A 20,326-nucleotide genomic window follows, 5' to 3' on the forward strand; every position below is an offset into this window, starting at 1 on the left:
CCCTCCATTGGCCAGTGCAGCAAAAATGTAATATTGGACCTTGTGCGAGTGCATTAAAAACTAGGATCCATGCCTTCTCCTATAGCTGAGATGAAAGCAAACTGCCACATTGAGGACCTCTTTTAGTGACAGCATCCGTCATTCAATATCTCAACATCTGACGAACAGCAAAGACTTACAGCAGTAAAACTGAAGATAAAGATGAAGAGAGAAAGAGAGACAGTCTATTAGTCTTTGAGCTAATTTCCAGACAGATTGAAATACTGTTGTTTTCATGTGTGCCACACTAATGAGAGTTTCTGCATAAAAAACAGAGCGGGAAGTGGGTTTCAAAGTGCTTCACTTAAAGCAAACTCAACATGTTTTTGAGTTGTCTTTGATTGTCTTTTCTTTCATCTGTTCTTCAGAGTCCCATTGTGATTCTTAGCCGTGAGGCCTGAAAACTGGGCTCAGGATCTTTGAGAGCTGGAGTCACTGTTTCAACTCTCATTTGAAACAACAGAGAGAAATGCTCCGACAAATGTCGACACTTTAACCTTGTTTTTATAAAGCGATCTTGTTTTATCTGTGAACGCCGCAGGGTTTATGAAAGATTAGACAGTGAGCTAGCAGTGATAGATTGGGAAGTGGTCCTTCAGCTATAGTGACATGTAAAATCAAATCAATTCAAAATTTGTATGAATAAAAATATAAAGTTTTTTTTTTTTTTTTTTTTTTTTTTTTATGAGCCTGTCAGAATATTAACAGCTAGTGTGATGTCCCGTTATTCCATTAACATGCATTGGGTTGTTTGAATTGAATGCATTGTACAGAAACCCCCAGTACTGGTATAGACCCTGTATCCTGCCAAACTTATGATGCCTTTGAAGGGCCAGACAGGACCAGCTGCTGTCAGTCCTTTGAAGCCTCTACTTCATCACTGCACTTCACAAAGTCCTGGACCTCTCCACTGGACGTTCCACAGCTGCATCATTGCAATGTGATGCAAAGAAAATTCCTTCTGCTATAATCAAGAAAACGGTCTATACTGCAAGCAGCAGAACATTATACTCAATGCATGCAAATTACATCAACTGCAAAAAGAAATGCTCAATATTAAAAACAGGTGCGTATATGCAAATAAAAGGTACTGTACAGATTTTTCATATGATGTGAATTAAAAAATACTTTTGTTGCTTTTAAAAAACAACTGTTGTAAAATTATTTTAGAGTCACGCTGTGTCTGTGTTTCAATAAAGCATCTTTTGAAACAGTCCATTATTGGAGTATCCTAGTAAGAAATCAACTGAAGCAAACAGAAATGTCAAACACACTCACTCTACACCTCTTCAGATGTGTCTAGTCTACTGTAACTCATTCTCACTAAACATCAATTTATTTTTGCACAGCAGATGCTGAGACTTTTTCATATTGATACCAGGAACCTTCAAGTGTGTAGCAAATCAAATCAATGATCAAATAAACCAAGAGACTGGAGAAGCACAAACTACAATAACACTCATCGATGGGCTTCAGCCCCCTGACTGCACTTTGGATAACTTGTCTTTACAGCTAACATGGATTTATTGTTTAATACATCTGTCATCCTTTCTGACATAAAGCATGCACCTGTAATGAAAGTGACAGCGCATTCAAGATATGCTTTTATCAGTATCTGGGCTTCCTGAGAATCAAATAGACAACCAGTGCTGCCAAAAGGCTACCAGAACATTTGACCTTTTTCACTGCTACTTTCGATTTATCAGACATTTATTAGTAACCACAAACCACAAACGAGGAACACATTTATCACCAGAAAGTGCACAACTATAAGTCAAGCCTGTTTTTGAATAAGTGCCGTTTTCAGTCACTTATACGACTGCGTACAAAGCTGCCAAAGGTGGAAGACCACCATCATGTTAACTAGACACATTTTGTGTTGTTATAGCTTGAGTCCCACAGAAGGCTTGTATAATGAGTTTTCTGATGTATAGTGTATAATCTAAGTTGCATTTGTAATGATTTTGGCAGGTGGCAGTTTACAGAGGACTGTGTCTGTTTGGACCACAATGACCACTTGGCCTCTGTTAAGTGAGACGCTGAGGGCAACCCAACAGTATTAATTATTCAGTAGTGGGCTTTTCATAATTAAACTTGGGAAGCAGTCTGCAGTGAGTTTGTGGAGTTTTCATGTGGAATCTATGTGTGTGCATGAGTGCATGCTTCGGTTTACACTGGATCCCCTGCAGGCTGAGCGTCGTAATGAGGTTAATTAGCAGATTTAAAGATATGATACAGACAGACGCGTGTGTGAATAGGAATGAGCGCACCAGCACTCTATGTTTGGAATGATTTCTGTGGAGAGGAAACAACGCAAGTCGTACTCGGTCTCACAAACATGCATCCACAGACACTTTAGACTCTTTTATACACCCATTACAAGTGGGAATTTAATCTTTTCCCTCAAAACTTCATCTGACTCTCCCAAAACCAAACCAATGCTTTTCCCAGTGGAGACGTGTAGTTGGGAAAAGCTGTTGAAATATAAGCATAATTGTAATTAGATCCATTATTACTGAACAGAACTCCCAGAACAACGAGCGGAACATCGGAGCAACACGGGAGCACACCTGACATTAAACACAACAGCACAACTTAAAACATTTCTTGACAATAACAGCATAAATGCTTCCTCTGAGATCAAAAATAAACTCATTTACATCCAAATGCAGTTTTAAATTGCTAAAAGACCAATGTGCATGTGTTATGTGGTGTGCCTGACCCCTTTATTTAAAATCAATTAACATAATTACCCCAGCAAAACCTTGATTGCTAAGTGCCCCCAACTACTGTTCCCATTCATATAAATTATGAAAACAATAGCATTAATTATGAATCAAGCTCTGGGCTTTAAACATTCACATCACACTCACATCACACACTCATTCAATCTTCCGTCACTAATGTGCACTTGTAACACGGGAATCACATGTTCACGCCACACATTGCATTCTTCTCTCACAATGGATCTGAACAAAGCACCGATGGGCCCATTCCGAATGCATGACCCTCAGAGCAATAAAATGAACACACAAATATTTTATGGCGGTATAGATGGATACACACACAAATCCGTCACAACATAGATCTGTCAAAGTGACAGCGAGAGTACAAAGGGAGATGGACAAAAAAGAACAGAGAGAGATCCAGTACAATCTGAAAGTGGACAAAAATTAAACAATGAGACAAAAAAATTAAACATGAAAGGATGATAGAAGGACAAATGTACATGTACAAGGATAGAAGATAAATGTACAGTCTGATAGTTAGGCAGATTGACAGACTGCGTGATGGTTGGACAGATGATAGATAGAAAGAAAGATAGTTTCATTGATTCTTAGGTAGAAGGACAGATGGATGGATAGATAGACAGACAGACAGACAGACAGACAGACAGACAGACAGACAGACAGACAGACAGATAGATAGATAGATAGATAGATAGATAGATAGATAGATAGATAGATAGATAGATAGATAGATAGATAGATAGATAGATGGATAGATGGAAAGAGAGGGACAAAAGCTGATAAGAAATTTGTTTGAGGGAGGTGACCCTGAAAATTTGAGCCATTAGAAGCCCATCTGTGAAAACCACAGGTAAGATGTCGCCTGCTTTAACTTTAGTGGACATTTAATTAAAAGCATGGCAGGAAAAGACAGTAGCCATATGTCTCATGATCAGATGTGTTACAATTCAAGATGAAGTCATGGGTAGACTGATACACCAACTCTTGAAACCAAAACACATGCTTTTCAATTTTGTTTGCTTCCAGTCAACATCTGTTTATCTCCGCCTGCTGTTTTTGTCACTTTCTCCTTCAGTCTCAAAGGAGGGAGGCTTTATCGGCTCACTAAATGAGTCTATTGAAACTTCCCGGCTGCCTAAACAATCTGAAACTGACAGTCATAGTATTAAAAAAACAAAAAGATCTAGTCAATTCAAAATCATTTCTCCTAGACACAACTGAGAGTAACTTTTCATTAAAGGTGAAGTTTTTAATTCCTGTGTCACTAGCAAAAATGACTGTTTTCAGTTTCCATGAACACTCAATCTAAAACATTCAGTCCTGCGACCAAGTGTACAACAATAGTTGACTGAAAGTTATGGCACCAGGCGAATCAGACACTCAAATGAATCACAGTGTTTGCAAAATTTGGAGAACTTTACAGACAAATGGCTTGCTTTAGATTATTCTTTACATTAATCTGGAATAAGAAAACAAAATTTTGCATCACACAACATTAACAAAAAAAGACAGCATTTGCAATTTTTTTTGCAACACTAATCTCACATGCGAGTTCCAGAAGAGATCCCAACAATGTCACAAATGCTTCAGATTCGCAGAAAGTCAGATATCTCCCTATGAACTACCAAAAAACAACTCATCCGAGCTATGCAGCCTACATTCATTTCATAACTTTATACTCTTACTACAGTATATGACAATAACTGCCTCATTTATGTCCCCTAGAGCAGTTTCAAACAAACATCTAAGCAAAAGTTGATACTTCATAGAACCATATAACTGAGGCTATAAAAGAGCAGCCTTGAGCAATAATATGAGAAATATACAGACTTACAGATTGTAGATTATCATCCATCAAAAATGTCAAACATCTAAACATGCCCAGGATCTTATACCTCTCTCTCTCTCTCTCTCTCACACACACACACACACACACACACACACAGCCTTACCTGCCTGTCCTCCAGCTTCCTGTGAGTTCTCCAGACTGTGAGATGTGAGCAGAAGAAGGGGAGTGAAAAAGGAGGAGGACAGGGGGCTGAAAGAGAGAGATAACATAAAGGAGGATGGAGAAAAAGTGTCAAATAATGAGGAAGAGCAAAAAAGAGTGCGAGAGAATGACTGATTAATGTGCGTGAAAGACAGATAGAGAATATTATCCCAGTGGGCATCCCTTGCGGAAGATAAAGTGGCAGAGAGGAGAGAGAGACAGAGAGGTGGTGTACGGACACTGGCAGCACTATCTCTCTCTCTCTCTCTCGCTCGTTCGCTCTCCCTCTCTCTCTTTCACTCTGCCAACACTCAACTCCCCCTCCACCCCTTCCTCTATCTCATTGTCAAATAATGGATCGGGCTCTAAAGAGTTTAACGCTGTGATATTCTCATGCATTTTATCAGATCACAAACCTTTCTTGTTAGAATTTGTACTGAAGATGCTGCTAATCTCCTAAAATATCAAAATCACATCCTTAGCGGTGCTTTCTAAGTCAAGCTTTACTAATGCTCATAGTTTGGGGTTAATGCTAAGTATTAAAATTACTCATCCTGCAAGGCTTACACCACAGACATGTATGATACCCCAAATCGTTTAGTTAACATACTTATTATTTTCGCCTAGCAGATGCTAAAAGGCTAAAATGGTAAAAAAAAAAAAAAAAAAAAATTCCCACAGAATTGTTTTGGCCACAGACGTTAAGAAATGGCCAGATTGATGCAGTTTTTACTTGCTAGGCTGACAAAAAGTAAATCTTTAGTTTGATCTGTCCCAGAAGTCTAACAGCATTCATCAATGCCAAAATTATTGAAAAGACCAATAAAATCAAAGACTTAAAACATGACATAACGAACAGGATTTCCAGATTTATGCTTTATTTTGTAACGGTGAAAGAGTTTGATGTAAATATTTAATATTTGATCAGTGTTTTATGATAGAAAAACCAATAGTTATATCCAGTGATGCTGTTTTAAAATTGAAAATATAAGCTGAATCATGATTACATGATTCATGTAATTCTTTACTGTGATGAGACAAATCATTTGACCATTTTGCATTTTTAGCATATTAGACATATGAATAAGAGTGAATGTGTGCATATTTTAAAATAAACCATGAACCTGGGTCTCAAATTTGTTTTATAAAGTATACCTATATTTTTAATGACAGATCTGTATAATAACAAGACAAGTAGTATTTCATTGCCTTAAATTGGCCTGACTACCCTCCATAAAACACATAAAACAAGCCCTGAACAGTATTAAATGATTTGTAGATTATATTAATATAGCTTAAAGTTTATAAATTGGTTTGTAATGGTACTGTTTATGCATTTTTGTTGCACTATCATTGTTCTGACCGACAGGTGCCAACAGCGTGCTGTGATTCACAATTCAAAACAGTGAATCATTTAGCGATGCACCCATCATTAACAACCATCCTGAACAACTTAGCAACCAAAAACAAATCTATCTATCTATCTATCTATCTATCTATCTATCTATCTATCTATTGTGTATTTTCAGACGCTGTGTAATTTAGGTGTAAATATTTTCTCTGACAGTGATTCATGCTTAGCTTATTTGATTCAGTTTTATTTGGATATTGTGGTGTGATTCATATTTCTTAAAAAAATGCCGCAAACACAAATGTAACTGGAGGGACATAACAGAGTATTATCACAAACAATACACCAGACTGTACGTTATACAGCTCCCCCCAAAAGTAATAATTATTTAATTTATTATTGTTATTCATAAATTGGATACAAAATGAATATGCACTGCATCAGATGTTAATACTGAATTTTACATTCTGTAATTGATGCATTTAAGTTTTTTTTTCTAATGTCAGTATAGATTTTTCACCCCTACAGTTGACTTGAAAATCACTCATGAAGAGATCCTGATTCATATCTATATTCTGTACCACAAGCCTCCTTATCACTGCCATCTGAAGTGTAAAACCCATCTGCTGGGAGCTTATCATGCACACGCCAGAACACAGTTGCTTATTTCTTAAATCTTAGAAAGCAAATTCGACAAGGACTGACATATCAAGAAATCGTAAGTGGCTGATGGCATACACTTATGAATATGCACTTACACATTACTTCCAAGACAATGTTGGGACACTTAATGAATGATTGTCTCTCTCAACACTGACCTTAAATCTTGAACAACGTTATGAATCTGTTTATCTCACATCACAGGGTCATATTTGATCAGGCCTGCTGGTGATCATATCCATCTTTATGTAACTCCGAATGTTAATCAGGGAATCGTGCATTTCTCTTACCCAAAACTTCAGATGGACCATTGCGCATCCATGTGTATCCATGACAACGACACCCAGGAGGTGATGAATTCAGACTAAAGGGCAGCATCCAGAGGCCAAAAAATATAATGTATGAATGTGAGATTCGAAACCCAGTAACAGCTTTTTACGTACAAGATTAAAGCTTAGAAACCATCACAGAATAATTAGTCACAGCTGCTCTTTATCCAGGCACATTAATAAACACTGGTGCTCTCTCTCTCTCTCTCTCTCTCAAGTATAGCCTATCAACTGCTGTTTCTGTTTCTTACCTTGACCAAATAACTTCTATTGATAATATTATATGATCCACCCACTTCTCTTCTATAGTCTTTGCCTTGACTGACTGTCAATGTTTTTGTGGACTGCATTCATAAAATTACATAAAAAAATACATAAAATTAAATATTTTGATTATAATATTATATTAAAAATTCTTATTGTTATCATATAACATATAGCCAACACAGAAAATCTCTCTCTATCTCTTTCTCTCTCTCTCACTCACGCAAAATACCAAATATTATGAGATTATAATACTTTACTATAATTCAATCCATAATTGTATATACTTTTAATTATTGTAACCGCATACATATACATATATTGCAGTCTTATTGACTTTGTTATTACGTTTCAGGCAGCTTACCTTCATTTCACACAGGTGTCCTAACAGAGACACCACAGATGTGTTTTCTCACATTTACTGTATGCAAGTTATTTTGTCTTCATTTTTTGCAACAGCGTCCTCGTGTGGTGGATATGCAATACAACCGGCAACATACTTTTAAAGGTAACTTTTCTCAATCAATGCGTGTTGAGGCTGTAGAATGTGTGTATATTTGACTAAATTAAACAGTTTGACCATTCAAGTGAGACTGAAGAAGTTAAGAGAACCGTAGGCAGAGGTTTCTTACTTTAAATGATTGGGTTTAGCTCTAGCGCGCATCAATGCCATATATGTCTCTGTTTGATAGAAGTTAGTTAAACAGCGTTGACGTCAGAGGAAGGGTGTAGCTCATTTCTAATGTCGAGTCTAGCCTGTCCATTCTGTTCCGCCGCTTTCACTAATGTTCCGTATTAACCCAAAACAACCACAAGAGGGCTCATAGTCAGTGCTTACCAAGAGATCACAATACAATTTTTTTAAAACACACACAAATATATGTAAATTTTTAATTAATATACAGTAAATACATGTGAATTTCTTAGATGCCTTTGCTTCTGAGTGTGTTATATAAAATATAACACTTGATTATATAGCATTTACTGTTTCTGATATTTTTTATTCGACGAATGACATTTAAATTGTCGAATGACAATGACAATGATATGACATGATATGATATATAGTGGCCAAATAAAGTTTAAAAGTTCTGCATAGCTGTGGAGCTGATCAAAGTAACTAATCAGAAGTCAAGCCGAGCAGCACGTGACCTTAACACGGAAGACCAAGCAGAGTGGACAGTCTGTTTTTGTTCAGGAAAACATCTTTGTCGAGAGAAGGAAAAAAAGTGGAAAAGCAACAGATCCGAGGGGCGTCTTATGTTGTCGAATCGAATCGGAATCATCTCTCAGGATAAGCTGTGCTGAAGGGGATGCTGGGGGTGTCACAGATGACGGGCAGGTACAGTTTTTGAAATAGATTTATTTTAATTGTTGCTGTTATGGAGAAATATCCAGTCAAAGATGCATCAGATATATAAATAATGTAATACCGGTATTCTCATTATTTTTTTCCACCCAACTGATTGTTTTCTGACTAACTGCTAGCGTTAAGTAACGTTATATATTTATTATTGAGAGAATAACTATAATATCATGGATTTCTAGATGAGGGCGGATGCTAAGCTAATTAGCCTCCCTAGTGGAGTTTTGTGTAACGTTAGTCTGTGCTGTTGGGAGACATTCCTGAGCTAAATGCTCCCACAGACTGTCAGATCCCCAGGGAAATGTGGATAGAATTTGCTTCCTGAGATGTTAAGCTCCTTTAAACACACTTTTCATGTCTAAACAATGTAAAGGGATGCAAACAACGTCGAATTTTAAGACACGACCCCATACGGTTTCACTGATACAAAATATAACGTTAGAGTAAATTAATATTTTTATTCAGCAACGATGCATTCAAGTGATCAAAAGTGATTTCTTGATTTCACAGTTGATAGAAATGTATACTTCACAGCTGAAAGGCATTTATAATTTTACAAGAGATAACTATTATAAGGTTCACGTGACACTGAAGATTGGAGTAATGATGCTGAAAATTCAGCTTTGTATCACAGGAATAAATTACATTTGAAAATTCAAATAGAAAGCAGTTGTTTTAAATTGAAATAATATTTCACAGTATTACCATTTTTCCCTGTGCTTTTGGTGAGCCTAAAAAACTTAAATGGACTCCACGCTTTTGAGTGGTATTATATAAATATGCGATTCTGTGTTCAGAATTCCAGTTGAAGTATTTTGATAAATATTTACTAGCATGTCAATGGGGCTCTAAAGCCTTAAGAACGCTGGTGAAAACAATATTCAGATATAATTTGTTTTAAAACTACATTTGGAGTAAATAACATTTCACCAATTTACCGTGAAATTATTTTTGATATGGTTTGTTCAGGTTTTCAAATGTTAATACTGTATTGTATATGCTTATATGTCACCCTACTTGCAGACACAGATGCTGTGTTACAGACATAAGCAAGCCTTCAGCACACACACACACACACACACACACACACACACAGAGACAGATGGCTCAACTCCCACTTCCTCACACTAGCCCCTTTCACACTGCACGTCGGACCCGCAATATTCCCGTAACATTGCCTGGTCGCCTTCTGTGTGAAAGCAACCACGTCCCGGAATTGATTACCGAATCGAACCCGGGTCGGGGACATAGTAACATTGCGGTAATCGATCCGGAACGAGCGCTGTGTGAACAAAAGCCAGATCTAATTCGGTATCGAAGTGATGACGCGCGTTATCGCGCGACTTTTTTACCGGCTGTTTTGAAGGAAGATCAACATTCGCGACGAAAACATATGTGCAAACTGTAATGAAGCAGAGATCAGTTAGTTCCTCACTTTCCGCGCTGACTCAGAGATCGTTTGCTTGCTTCAGTTAAAGTATAACGTGCCAAGCGTTGTCGACTCGTACATTACACGTCACGCGCTGATGTCAGGTGTCGTTACGGGATCTTCAAGGGTTGTGTGTGAAAGCACGCACATATACCGGGTCATCACTGGCAGTGTGAAAGTGCCAAATCTAGCGACCAGGGAACAATTACAGGAACACTTTACCCCTGTATTTGCCGGAATGGCAGTGTGAAAGGGGCTACTGCAGTGTGAGACCTCAACTGTTGCTCTGTGAGCTCTTGCATATGATAAGAACTGACATACAACAGTCTCCATCTCTTAAACACTAAAATGATCTATTTATAGATCTACAGTGTATTAGTACACAAGCAGATCTTCTCTGCTCTACTTCACTTCACCATATTAGGGAAAACAGCCTTAGAATCATCTGCTTTAACGCCATGACAGTGGTGAAGGGAATGAGGGGAAGTTGTAAAGACGGCCCTGTCCTCTAGTAGCCACATCACCTGTGATGTCATAGGGGAGAAATGTCTGTGGAATCAGTGAGTCACTTGAGATCACTGCCGGCCAAGTAACCACAGGCCACTACAGGCTCATTCTGTTTGTGTGATGTAAACATTGGTTGCCATCTTGCCTGCTCACTCTTAAATTAATATCCTGCAAAGTGCCAGCCTACATGGTATTTTTGAATAGATAAACATCACCTTACAGAGAAAGAGTAGGATGGCAAATGACAGTACTATAAGATGCTATTGATACAAATTTAATAATATGACACACAATAAACTGAGGAAATTTAATGAGGGTTTGTTTTACACTGTTTATTCAGAAATTAATCTGAAAACGTGTATTAAACATTGGCTCAGTTCTGTTTATTTTCTTAGCCAATGTCGGTAATTGCAAAACGAGCAATTGAAGATTCAGTATGATTTTTTAACATTTAAAAAAAAAGTCCCTTATGCTCACCAAGGCTGCATTTTTTTTTTAAATAAAAAATAAAGTAAAAACAGTAATATAGTGAAAGTTTTCTACTGTAATATATTTTCAAATGTATTTATTCCTGTGATACAAAGCTGTATTTTCAGCATCATTACTCCAGTCTTCAGTGTCACATGATTCTTCAGAAATCATTCTAATATGCTGATTTGTTGCTCAAGAAAAATGTATTATCAATGTTGGAAACAGTCGTGCTGCTTATTATTTTTGTGGAAACTAATGCATTGTTTTCAGGATTCTTTGATGAATGGAAAGGTCAAAAGCTTTTTTTGGTCACTTTTAATGCATTTTTGCTGAAGAAATGTATTTATGCTCATGATCATAATGGCATGTTACATCTATAATCCCAACTAATCATTTCTCTTGACTTGATCTGTTTCTAACAGCAACATGGCCAATGCCTTGGCAAACGCCGCGTGCGAACGGTGTAAAAGCGGATTTGCCCCAGCGGAGAAGATCGTCAACAGCAATGGCGAGCTGTATCACGAACAGTGCTTCGTCTGTGCCCAGTGTTTCCAGCAGTTTCCTGAAGGGCTCTTTTATGAGGTACTTGCATTAAACCTGTCATGTCGCATTTAATCTTGAAGCCAGTGTAAAAGGGTGATTTCCCTTGTTTTGTTTTGTTTTTCAGTAAATTTTAGGAAAACCCTGAGGTCCACTTGGTTAGATTTGTTTAGTAATGTACAAGAAATATAATAAATAACACAATAATTCTGCTCATATGATCCACACACATGAAAAATTGTGTGTGTGTCTATATATATATATATATATATATATATATATATATATATATATATATATATATATATATATATATATATTAGACACACACACATTCATTGCCATTTTCCACCCTCTCTGACACTTTGCATTTTATTTTTGTTACCTGAAAACTTGAGAGAAAGCTCATTTTAGTTAAATGATTTTTTATTTTGGATTGGCTGAAGCGTTGAGTTGTGGCAGCAGTTGATTGACTTTGAGATGTATTCCCATTGGAGCTGATGTTATGTTTGATTGTCTTCCCTTCTGTCCATAGTTTGAGGGAAGGAAATACTGCGAGCATGATTTCCAGATGTTGTTTGCTCCCTGTTGTCACCAGTGTGGTAAGAGACGCACATGCACAAACATATGAACAGGTGATGTTATTGACTGTGCTAGTTAATTGTGAATTGTGTCCCTCATTTTCCCACAGGAGAGTTTATAATTGGGCGTGTGATTAAGGCCATGAATAACAGCTGGCACCCTGACTGTTTCTGCTGTGATATCTGCCAAGCTGTGCTAGCCGATGTTGGATTCGTCAAGAACGCCGGCCGGTGAGTTTACAGCCAATGAGGGGTGACCGTGAACATGTGACTGACAGACTGCATACATTGGGTTGGTCTATGATCAGCTTTCATTAATGGATTAACTTTGTTCTCATAATGATCTTAAATACACTTTAAAGTCCTAGGCTGCAAACCGGAATCATACATTTGAGATGTTCTCTAGCTCAGCTGGTTGCATATGGGAACAAATGAATAACTTGAAATATGAATGAACAGGAAATGGCTCACCGTCCGAGTGTTCTTATTGGCTGATATGCACAAATCTGTGTTTTTTTTCCAGCCATCTCTGCCGTCCGTGTCATAACCGTGAGAAAGCTAGGGGCCTTGGGAAGTACGTCTGTCAGAAGTGTCACGCCATCATCGAGGAACAGCCCCTCATTTTCAAAAATGACCCCTACCATCCCGACCACTTCAACTGCAGTAACTGCGGGTCAGTACAGCACTAAGTGATTTCATCTGCTGTGTGCATTTACTGAAAGTGATGTGAATTTGAGGTTGTGTGTTTTACAGTAAAGAGCTGACTGCAGATGCCCGTGAGCTAAAAGGGGAACTCTACTGCCTCCCCTGCCATGATAAGATGGGCGTTCCGATCTGCGGAGCCTGCAGGCGTCCTATTGAGGGCCGTGTGGTCAACGCCATGGGCAAGCAGTGGCATGTTGAGGTCTGTGTGTTTTGTTTAGATTTTTGAGAATGTACCATAATATATCTGAATATATATCTAAATAGGGATGCTAGGTTATTATAAAAACAACAACAAAAAAAAAAAAACCTGTGTATTGTTCATAATGGCGGCCTTTGCAAGGTATCAAAGCAAACACAGTCGCTTATGTTTTAAGTGCATCTAAGCAGATCTGGACACAGGACATCGGTTCTGTTTATGAGAACTTGCTGTCTAATACACCTGCCATGGTCTATTATGTTTGCAATATTAATCAAACAATAATATAGAAGTAAAAGAGAAGCACTCCCTGCTCTCAGCTGGATAAGTTTGGATAACTGCAGGCAAACTGCAACGGCTCAGTGTATTAATGTGTATTAGATAATAATCATACAGTGAAAACTATGCAAGCTAATTTTGTTTTTATTAGTGAAATTACAGTTTCTGGATGTTTACTTGGATGCTTCATTAATTAAGTACTAATCTTCAAGTACATATTATTAGATTTATTAGCCGCTTTCTAAATTTTTTTTAGAAAAATTAAGGTTTCATGATGTTGTCATTTAATTTGTGTATATTTTATTGATATTTAATTGTTTATATAAAGGAGTGTGTTTAAAAAAAACAACATCAACAGCATATTATTTTTTGCTGTGCTACTAAAATGATTTTTACTCTTGAAATGTTGATATTGTGATGGTCCTATACCTAATTGAGTAATGTTTGATTATTACTAATTAACACAATATTATATAAAAAACTTAAATTCTGTGTTTTTAGCATTCGGTGTCCACTGTGTGAATAAAGATGCAGTTGATCAAAAGTGACATTAAAGACTTTTTAGAATTTTAGGAAAGATCTACATTTCAAACAAATGCAATTCTTGCATCACGGAAAAGAACAAAGTTGAGCATTTCAGAATGTTCTATAATGGATCATTTTACACTAAAGACTGGAAATGTATCATTACAGAACAAAACAATTAACATTTTATAATATATAACAGTAGAAAACGTATTTTAAAACAATTTAAAAAATCTTGAATGGTGTAGTGTGTAGTTGAACTGCATGCTCACTGCTTGTGTTTGTTCGTCTCTACAGCATTTTGTCTGTGCGAAGTGCGAGAAGCCTTTTCTGGGACACCGTCATTACGAGAGAAAAGGGCTTGCTTACTGCGAGACTCACTACAATCAGGTAACACATGCCTAAAACTGCTTTGAAAGACCCTATTGATCCCAAAAAAATTATTAAATAATGAAACTTTCAGCTTTTGATGTGAGACATTTGTTCTGTCTGTTTGCAGCTCTTTGGTGATGTTTGTTACCATTGCAACCGTGTGATCGAAGGAGACGGTAATCACTGTTTAATTGACATGATGTTGACATTTAGTTCCTAACCTTCACAGCTTTGATGTGCAGTTGTTTTGGCTACGGGTTCTGCTGTCACGAGTTGTGTAAAGTTGTTTTTGTGTTTTCTGTCAGTGGTGTCGGCTCTGAATAAGGCTTGGTGTGTGAATTGCTTCTCGTGCTCGACTTGTAACACCAAGCTCACCCTCAAGTAAGTGATATTACACATACATACTCATCCTATATCACAATCTGTCCCTTTTCTGTTAGCGACTGTTTGGTAGCGGTGTTTAAATTTGTGCAGAAGTGCTTTAAATTGGGTCTCTGCGCTGCTGTGATGTTCTTCTTTGGATCATTACTAACCTTTCTCTCAAGCAAACTGTTTTATTCTCGACTTCTGTCCTATTCGATTCTCTACTTCGGTCTCTAATGCTAGCTCATTTCTCTTCCTCTCGCCTCAAACCGATTCCTCTTCCAATTTTCCATCCAATTTCTCCTCTTTTTGGCTCGTTCCTCCACTTTCCTCTTTCATTGTCCCTGACGGTGGCCCTGCAGGGACAGGTTTGTGGAAGTGGACCTGAAGCCAGTGTGTAAACACTGTTACGAACGCCTGCCGGACGAGCTGAAGAGGCGTTTGGCCAAACGTGAACGCGACTCTCATGAACGGCGAAAGAAAGTCATCGCCGTCTGTCTGTAACCCTTTTCTCTCTTTTTCCTTCTTCATGCTCATCTGCTTCACTCGTTCATTATCATTGGTTAGTGTCTTCAGCCTCACCATGTATTTATTTCTTCATCAACTTCTTCCTGTACCAACAAGGGATGTAGCGATTAACCGCGAGCCAGTTGAAAATCGATTCAAATGTGTGAGATGCTAAGTAAATTGCGATTCACTGTCTAGAAAAGTTTAGAAGGTTTTTTTTTTTTTTTTCATCTTGCCTCTGTATAGTGCATATTAAAGATCATAAGTGCAGCTGCTTTACCTACAGTGGAAACCAAGGAAATGCTTTCAGCGCCACCTGCTGGCTAAGAGTGAATCTGTGTGTCTGATGTTCGTTTCATGCAGATTTTTTATTTATAGTTTCACAAAGCTGAAGTCAAATCATTCTGATTTTGCTTTAAATTTCGAAATGATACAATCTAATTCAGATTAAAAACTGCTCATGTTGCAAGTATGCCGCATCTTTGTTTGGATCAAGATTAAAATGCAGTGGTTGCCTTTAAATAGAAAGAGCACAGACAAAGCCATATTTTGTTTATATGAAGAGTTTTATTTTATTTGTGTTACTTATGATTTGAGCCTTGTTTTAAAATATAAACTTAGTTTTGCTATTTACATTTACATTATATTTACATCTTGTTATTTAGCAGATGCTTTTATCCAAAAAAAGAAGCTTTTATACTTGGATAAATGAGGACAATAGTAGCAATCAAAACCAACAAAAGTGCAATAATATGCAAGTGCTATATTAGTAAATTCTTATATTGTGTTATATTTCAGTTTCACAAAGAAATTGTATCATTTTGTCCAAGAAATAATAAAAGGACACATTTAATTTTATAATTTGCCTTAAATCTAATTTTCAAATAGAAATCAAATAGAATCGCGAAATCAAAATTGCTTCCATAGTACCAACTCTTTCCTGTATTTTTTTTTAATCATTATTGCTTAATTATGCACTTCTCATGTTTTCCCCCAATATAGAGGCTAAATATGCCTTTACAATCATCTAATGTTATTTTACTATATTTAGATAACACTAGAATTTTAATAACACTGTTCAAAATCAATTTAACATTGATTTTTAATGTAGATATTAAAATGTGAAAATCAAATAAAAATTAAAAATCAGCCATTTATTGGTTACCAGCCATAATATCAAAATAATTATGTGGTTTTTCTTATCAACAAGAATTTTAACATTGATGCATAACTGTTCAACTCATCACCCCCCCCCCCCCCCCATTTGGTCTCTCATACACCCAATGACACTGCCTTCCACGTTTTTATTTAAAATAACCATCTATGATAAACATGAATGTATTTAAGTGCTAAAACCCTTTAGTATAGAATTTAATATTTAGAATTTGCTTGTATTTTAATATTTTCAGTTATTATTTTAGTTTAAGTAATTGTAGTACTTCAACCTAAATTTCTTTCATTTCAGTTTTCAAGGCAACATTTCTATTTGTTATTTCAGCTTTATTTCTATTATCAAAAAATATATATTTGTAATAGTCTGAGTTGGAATGGGATGCATACTTGTAGACCATATTTCTGGCCTGAATGTGTTAATATCACACTCCTAAAAGCAATATTTTTGTTTTAGGAACAAGTTTGTGGAGTTTGACATGAAGCCGGTGTGTAAGAAATGTTACGAGAAGTTTCCTCTGGAGCTGAAGAAGAGACTTAAGAAGCTGGCGGAGACTGTGGGCCGCAAGTAGATCTCCCCGCCCACAGGGGGGGGCCAAAGGATGTCAATAGAACATGAACGGAGACCAAACTAAATCTGGACTGCTTCTGATCTTGGATTAGACATCACTTGTGTCTTACTTTATTGTCGTAAATTTTACATTTATTTTTCTGGGACAGAAAGCAGCCAGCAGATTTTCTTTGGTCTCGGATCAAGATGTTCTTGTGTCTTAACACATTGCAACCAAAACCAAACCAAAAACTTTTATATTGTTTATTGATATATATGTACTTGCATGTTTATAAGGATAATCACGCTGTTCAGTTCAGCACATTTTTGCTTCATATACAATGCCACAGCTTTTTCTCAAGGCTGACCCCTTTCTGTGTCTGACCCAAGGCCCGGCTTTGATGTATTAGAGTTGTATTTGATATTTAATGTATGCTCAAGCCTCACGTTTTTCTGTCAGACGGGATCGAAAGTTAATGCATGATGTAATGAGCCTGGAGGAGCATGGCAAGCTCTAAACTCTTCGCTCGACTGAAAGTGCTCAGATTGTCTAACCTACTTCCCAGCTTAAATGATCTAGCTTTATTAAAGCCCTCCCTGTGTTCTCGAGATATGCAATAAATTAGACCACTTGTATATCTTCTGAGAGGTGTATGAGCAGAGAGGTTTATGTTGACTGTCTTGCATCATAAAATCCTCGTGTTTTTCATGTTGTTTTAAAAGTTGTCTTTTTTTTTTTCTGGAGAACAATACCTTTGATGATATTCAAATCTAATGAACATGTGCCTTATGTATTGTTTATATGCATTGACAGCAATTACTTATGATTTCTGTAACAATTGACTGAACTTAAACATGATTTGGCTGTCCTTGATTTCTGTTCTAATCTGTTTTTAAGTATGAAAGACATTTTAAAATTGTACGTTTTAACGTCACTGCATTTCTGCTTAATTCACATTATTATATTTTGTTAATTATACATGAAGCTATTTGCATTTTTTTTTTTTTTTATAACAGTCCGACATTTCCTTGTAATTTACAGTATTTTTTAAGTGATAGCAAAAGTACTTCTTTGCAGTCTGCATTCACTGAAAGTTGCATTTTGGCAAAATATATATTAATATGCTTGTTGACAGCTTTTAAATAACAAATCTCACTGTGTTCTGTATGAAACATCAAAATGTATTAATAAAGTATGCACTATTTCTGATGTCTTCACATTTTCTTTATAATGGACTTTTTTATTAAGGTTACTGTATGCTAGTGTACTCTTTAAAAACATGTGCACAGCGAACTTTTAGCAAATATTGATATTTAAACAACCTACATGGATTTACAGTCAGCAATCTATAAAATTTAGCATTTAAATAAAATGCAAAACACAATAGTAAAATTGTAATAGGAGCAAAAATCACTGTAAAAGTGTCATAAGATAGTTTATAGGACACGTTCAGTATTCTTATTTTATGCAGTTATATGAACTGCATGAAATAAGAGACCAATGCATAACTTCGTACAAACCAATATATTATGTTTCACATAGGAAAGAAAGTCAGAAAGCGAGTTATGAATTATTCATTTGAGATGGCGCTTCTTTGGGAATTTGCCACCAGGAGGCGCTGCAACATTGGACCAGAATCTTCGAGCTGAAAGTTGCATTTCGTTTGGAAAAGACCCTCAATCCTCCACCAACATCTTCAATACTCTGTCTCTTCTGTGTATAGTTTTTCTTTCGCTTTAAACTGAGTTGAAGTGCAACATAGTTTAATTGTTTCATTCAAAAGATTGGGAGAATAGAACAGAAAAGCAACGCATATAAGCGCTCTGAGGTGGATTGATTGAATAAACATCTACTCATTGTCACTGAACCGATGAACAGACTCGACGTCTTACCCTCTAGAGCTAAGCTTCTAAGTACGAATGAAACAATACCTCTGATTCCATTATTGTGGTTCAATAGCAGAAGTGAGAACAGTAGAAAAATATTATCTGGGTGTCGCCTCGCCTCTGTCATCATTTACAATGGCGGTAATTTACATTCAGCCGCGTTAATTTCTGTGCGCTCTCGAGGGCTGCAGCAATTCGTCTTCTCCCTGAAAGCATCTCTTCCTCTGTGGAGTCTTTCAAATGAAGCGAAAGAAGGAGATGGCAAAGAACAATGGGACACACATTCAAAAAGTTCTCAGAGAGGAATCGAAGAGGCTTGGATTTGACAAATTAGTTTCCTCAATGATAATCTTCAACAAAAAACATGACGTCACGCGGCAGGGCAGTAAACTCCGCAGACATTGTCCTCGGTAATTGTCTCTCTCTCTCACACACACACACGCACACACGTTTGGTAAACGACATTTCAGACATCTTTAGTAATATTAGTTGTAAGAAAGCATTGATGTTTTGGGGAATGCCAACCCAGAACAATGAGGACAGAAAAAAAAAAACATACATGTTTTAGTTAATTTCCCAATAAACTGATTAATTTTAATACATATGTACATATTTTATACATATGTAAACATAAATATAAACTAATACGTTTTAAATAAGGCATATTGAATGTTTAAATGCATTGCAAAGTGGATATTATAATACCCATTACTCTTAGTAATGTAGTAATTACATTTCATAATTTAAAAGTTCAGTTTGGGGGTATCGTATTGGTTTTTGATGTTACTGGCCTTTATCGGTGCCGATATACAGCCATATCTCACAGCTGTGAGTGTGATATTGCATTTATACAACAGTTTGATTACACAAGTGTGTAAATTCAAAAGAAAAGCAACAACAGATTGTCTTTAAAAACCGTTTGTGCAGAACCACTTCCTTCCACCACAAATTAAAATCTCAGTTTGACAGTTTAGAGTTCAAGCCTTCATTAATTTTTTTTTTGACACATTAGAACTAGTAACAAAGGAACTTTGAGTTGCTTCACTAAAAGCTCACTGAATAATGTGGAGTTGTATTATAAGAGAGATGGACTGAGCAAGTGTGATTACCTGCATCTGATACAGCATTCATTCTTCAGCTCATTCTCATATTCACAATAAAACATTAGTTTGAATTTCAATGAGGAAAGCAATGTCTTTGTTGTACTATCCTTTCATCTGTTTTTTTTTTTTTAAATTACTGTTTTATTACGAAGTCAGCGCTCTGAAATACATCATTAAAATTACATAAAATATAACGTGATGAGATTCTGCCCTCAGCCAAAACTATTTGCTCTGGAACAAATAATAGATTAGTAAGACCAAAGATTGCCAGTTAGATTTATCCAAACCAATATCATGTTTAACCACTATAGAGACATCGGAGCTAGCAGTGAATTCTAGAAGATCTGGCCAAGGAGAGGCTGCTCTCTGTGGGTTCATAAGTGTTGAACAGC

The 20,326-nt window shown here is 36.6% G+C and overlaps 2 protein-coding genes across 4 annotated transcripts in view; one reads left to right on the forward strand and one right to left on the reverse strand.

Annotated features, from left to right (window-relative positions):
• The window catches only part of LOC113071799 (thrombospondin type-1 domain-containing protein 7B-like), a 50,825-nt gene extending 42,786 nt beyond the window's left edge, over positions 1 to 8,039 (reverse strand). The window contains exon 1 of the mRNA XM_026245112.1: positions 7,748 to 8,039. The gene's annotated coding sequence lies outside the window, so the exon portion shown is untranslated. The remainder of the gene's footprint in view (positions 1 to 7,747) is intronic.
• A 528-nt stretch (positions 8,040 to 8,567) lies between these two features.
• LOC113071800 (LIM and senescent cell antigen-like-containing domain protein 1) lies at positions 8,568 to 18,154 on the forward strand. Of its 3 annotated transcripts, XM_026245114.1 has the most exons (11): positions 8,568 to 8,725; positions 11,579 to 11,738; positions 12,232 to 12,298; positions 12,388 to 12,508; positions 12,801 to 12,950; positions 13,031 to 13,181; positions 14,280 to 14,372; positions 14,482 to 14,530; positions 14,660 to 14,735; positions 15,080 to 15,213; positions 16,852 to 16,985. In XM_026245114.1, coding segments are annotated over exons 1-11 (1,032 nt in total). In that variant the 5' UTR covers positions 8,568 to 8,696; the 3' UTR covers positions 16,854 to 16,985. The 3 variants fall into 3 exon arrangements, with proteins under 3 accessions (XP_026100899.1, XP_026100900.1, XP_026100898.1); XM_026245115.1 differs by lacking the exon at positions 15,080 to 15,213 and having other exon boundaries at positions 16,852 to 18,154; XM_026245113.1 differs by lacking the exon at positions 16,852 to 16,985 and having other exon boundaries at positions 15,080 to 15,221.
• The last annotated feature ends 2,172 nt before the right edge of the window (positions 18,155 to 20,326 follow it).

This window comes from Carassius auratus, unplaced genomic scaffold, assembly GCF_003368295.1.
Source record: "Carassius auratus strain Wakin unplaced genomic scaffold, ASM336829v1 scaf_tig00008140, whole genome shotgun sequence".
In the NCBI taxonomy this organism is placed as follows: Eukaryota; Metazoa; Chordata; class Actinopteri; order Cypriniformes; family Cyprinidae; genus Carassius; species Carassius auratus.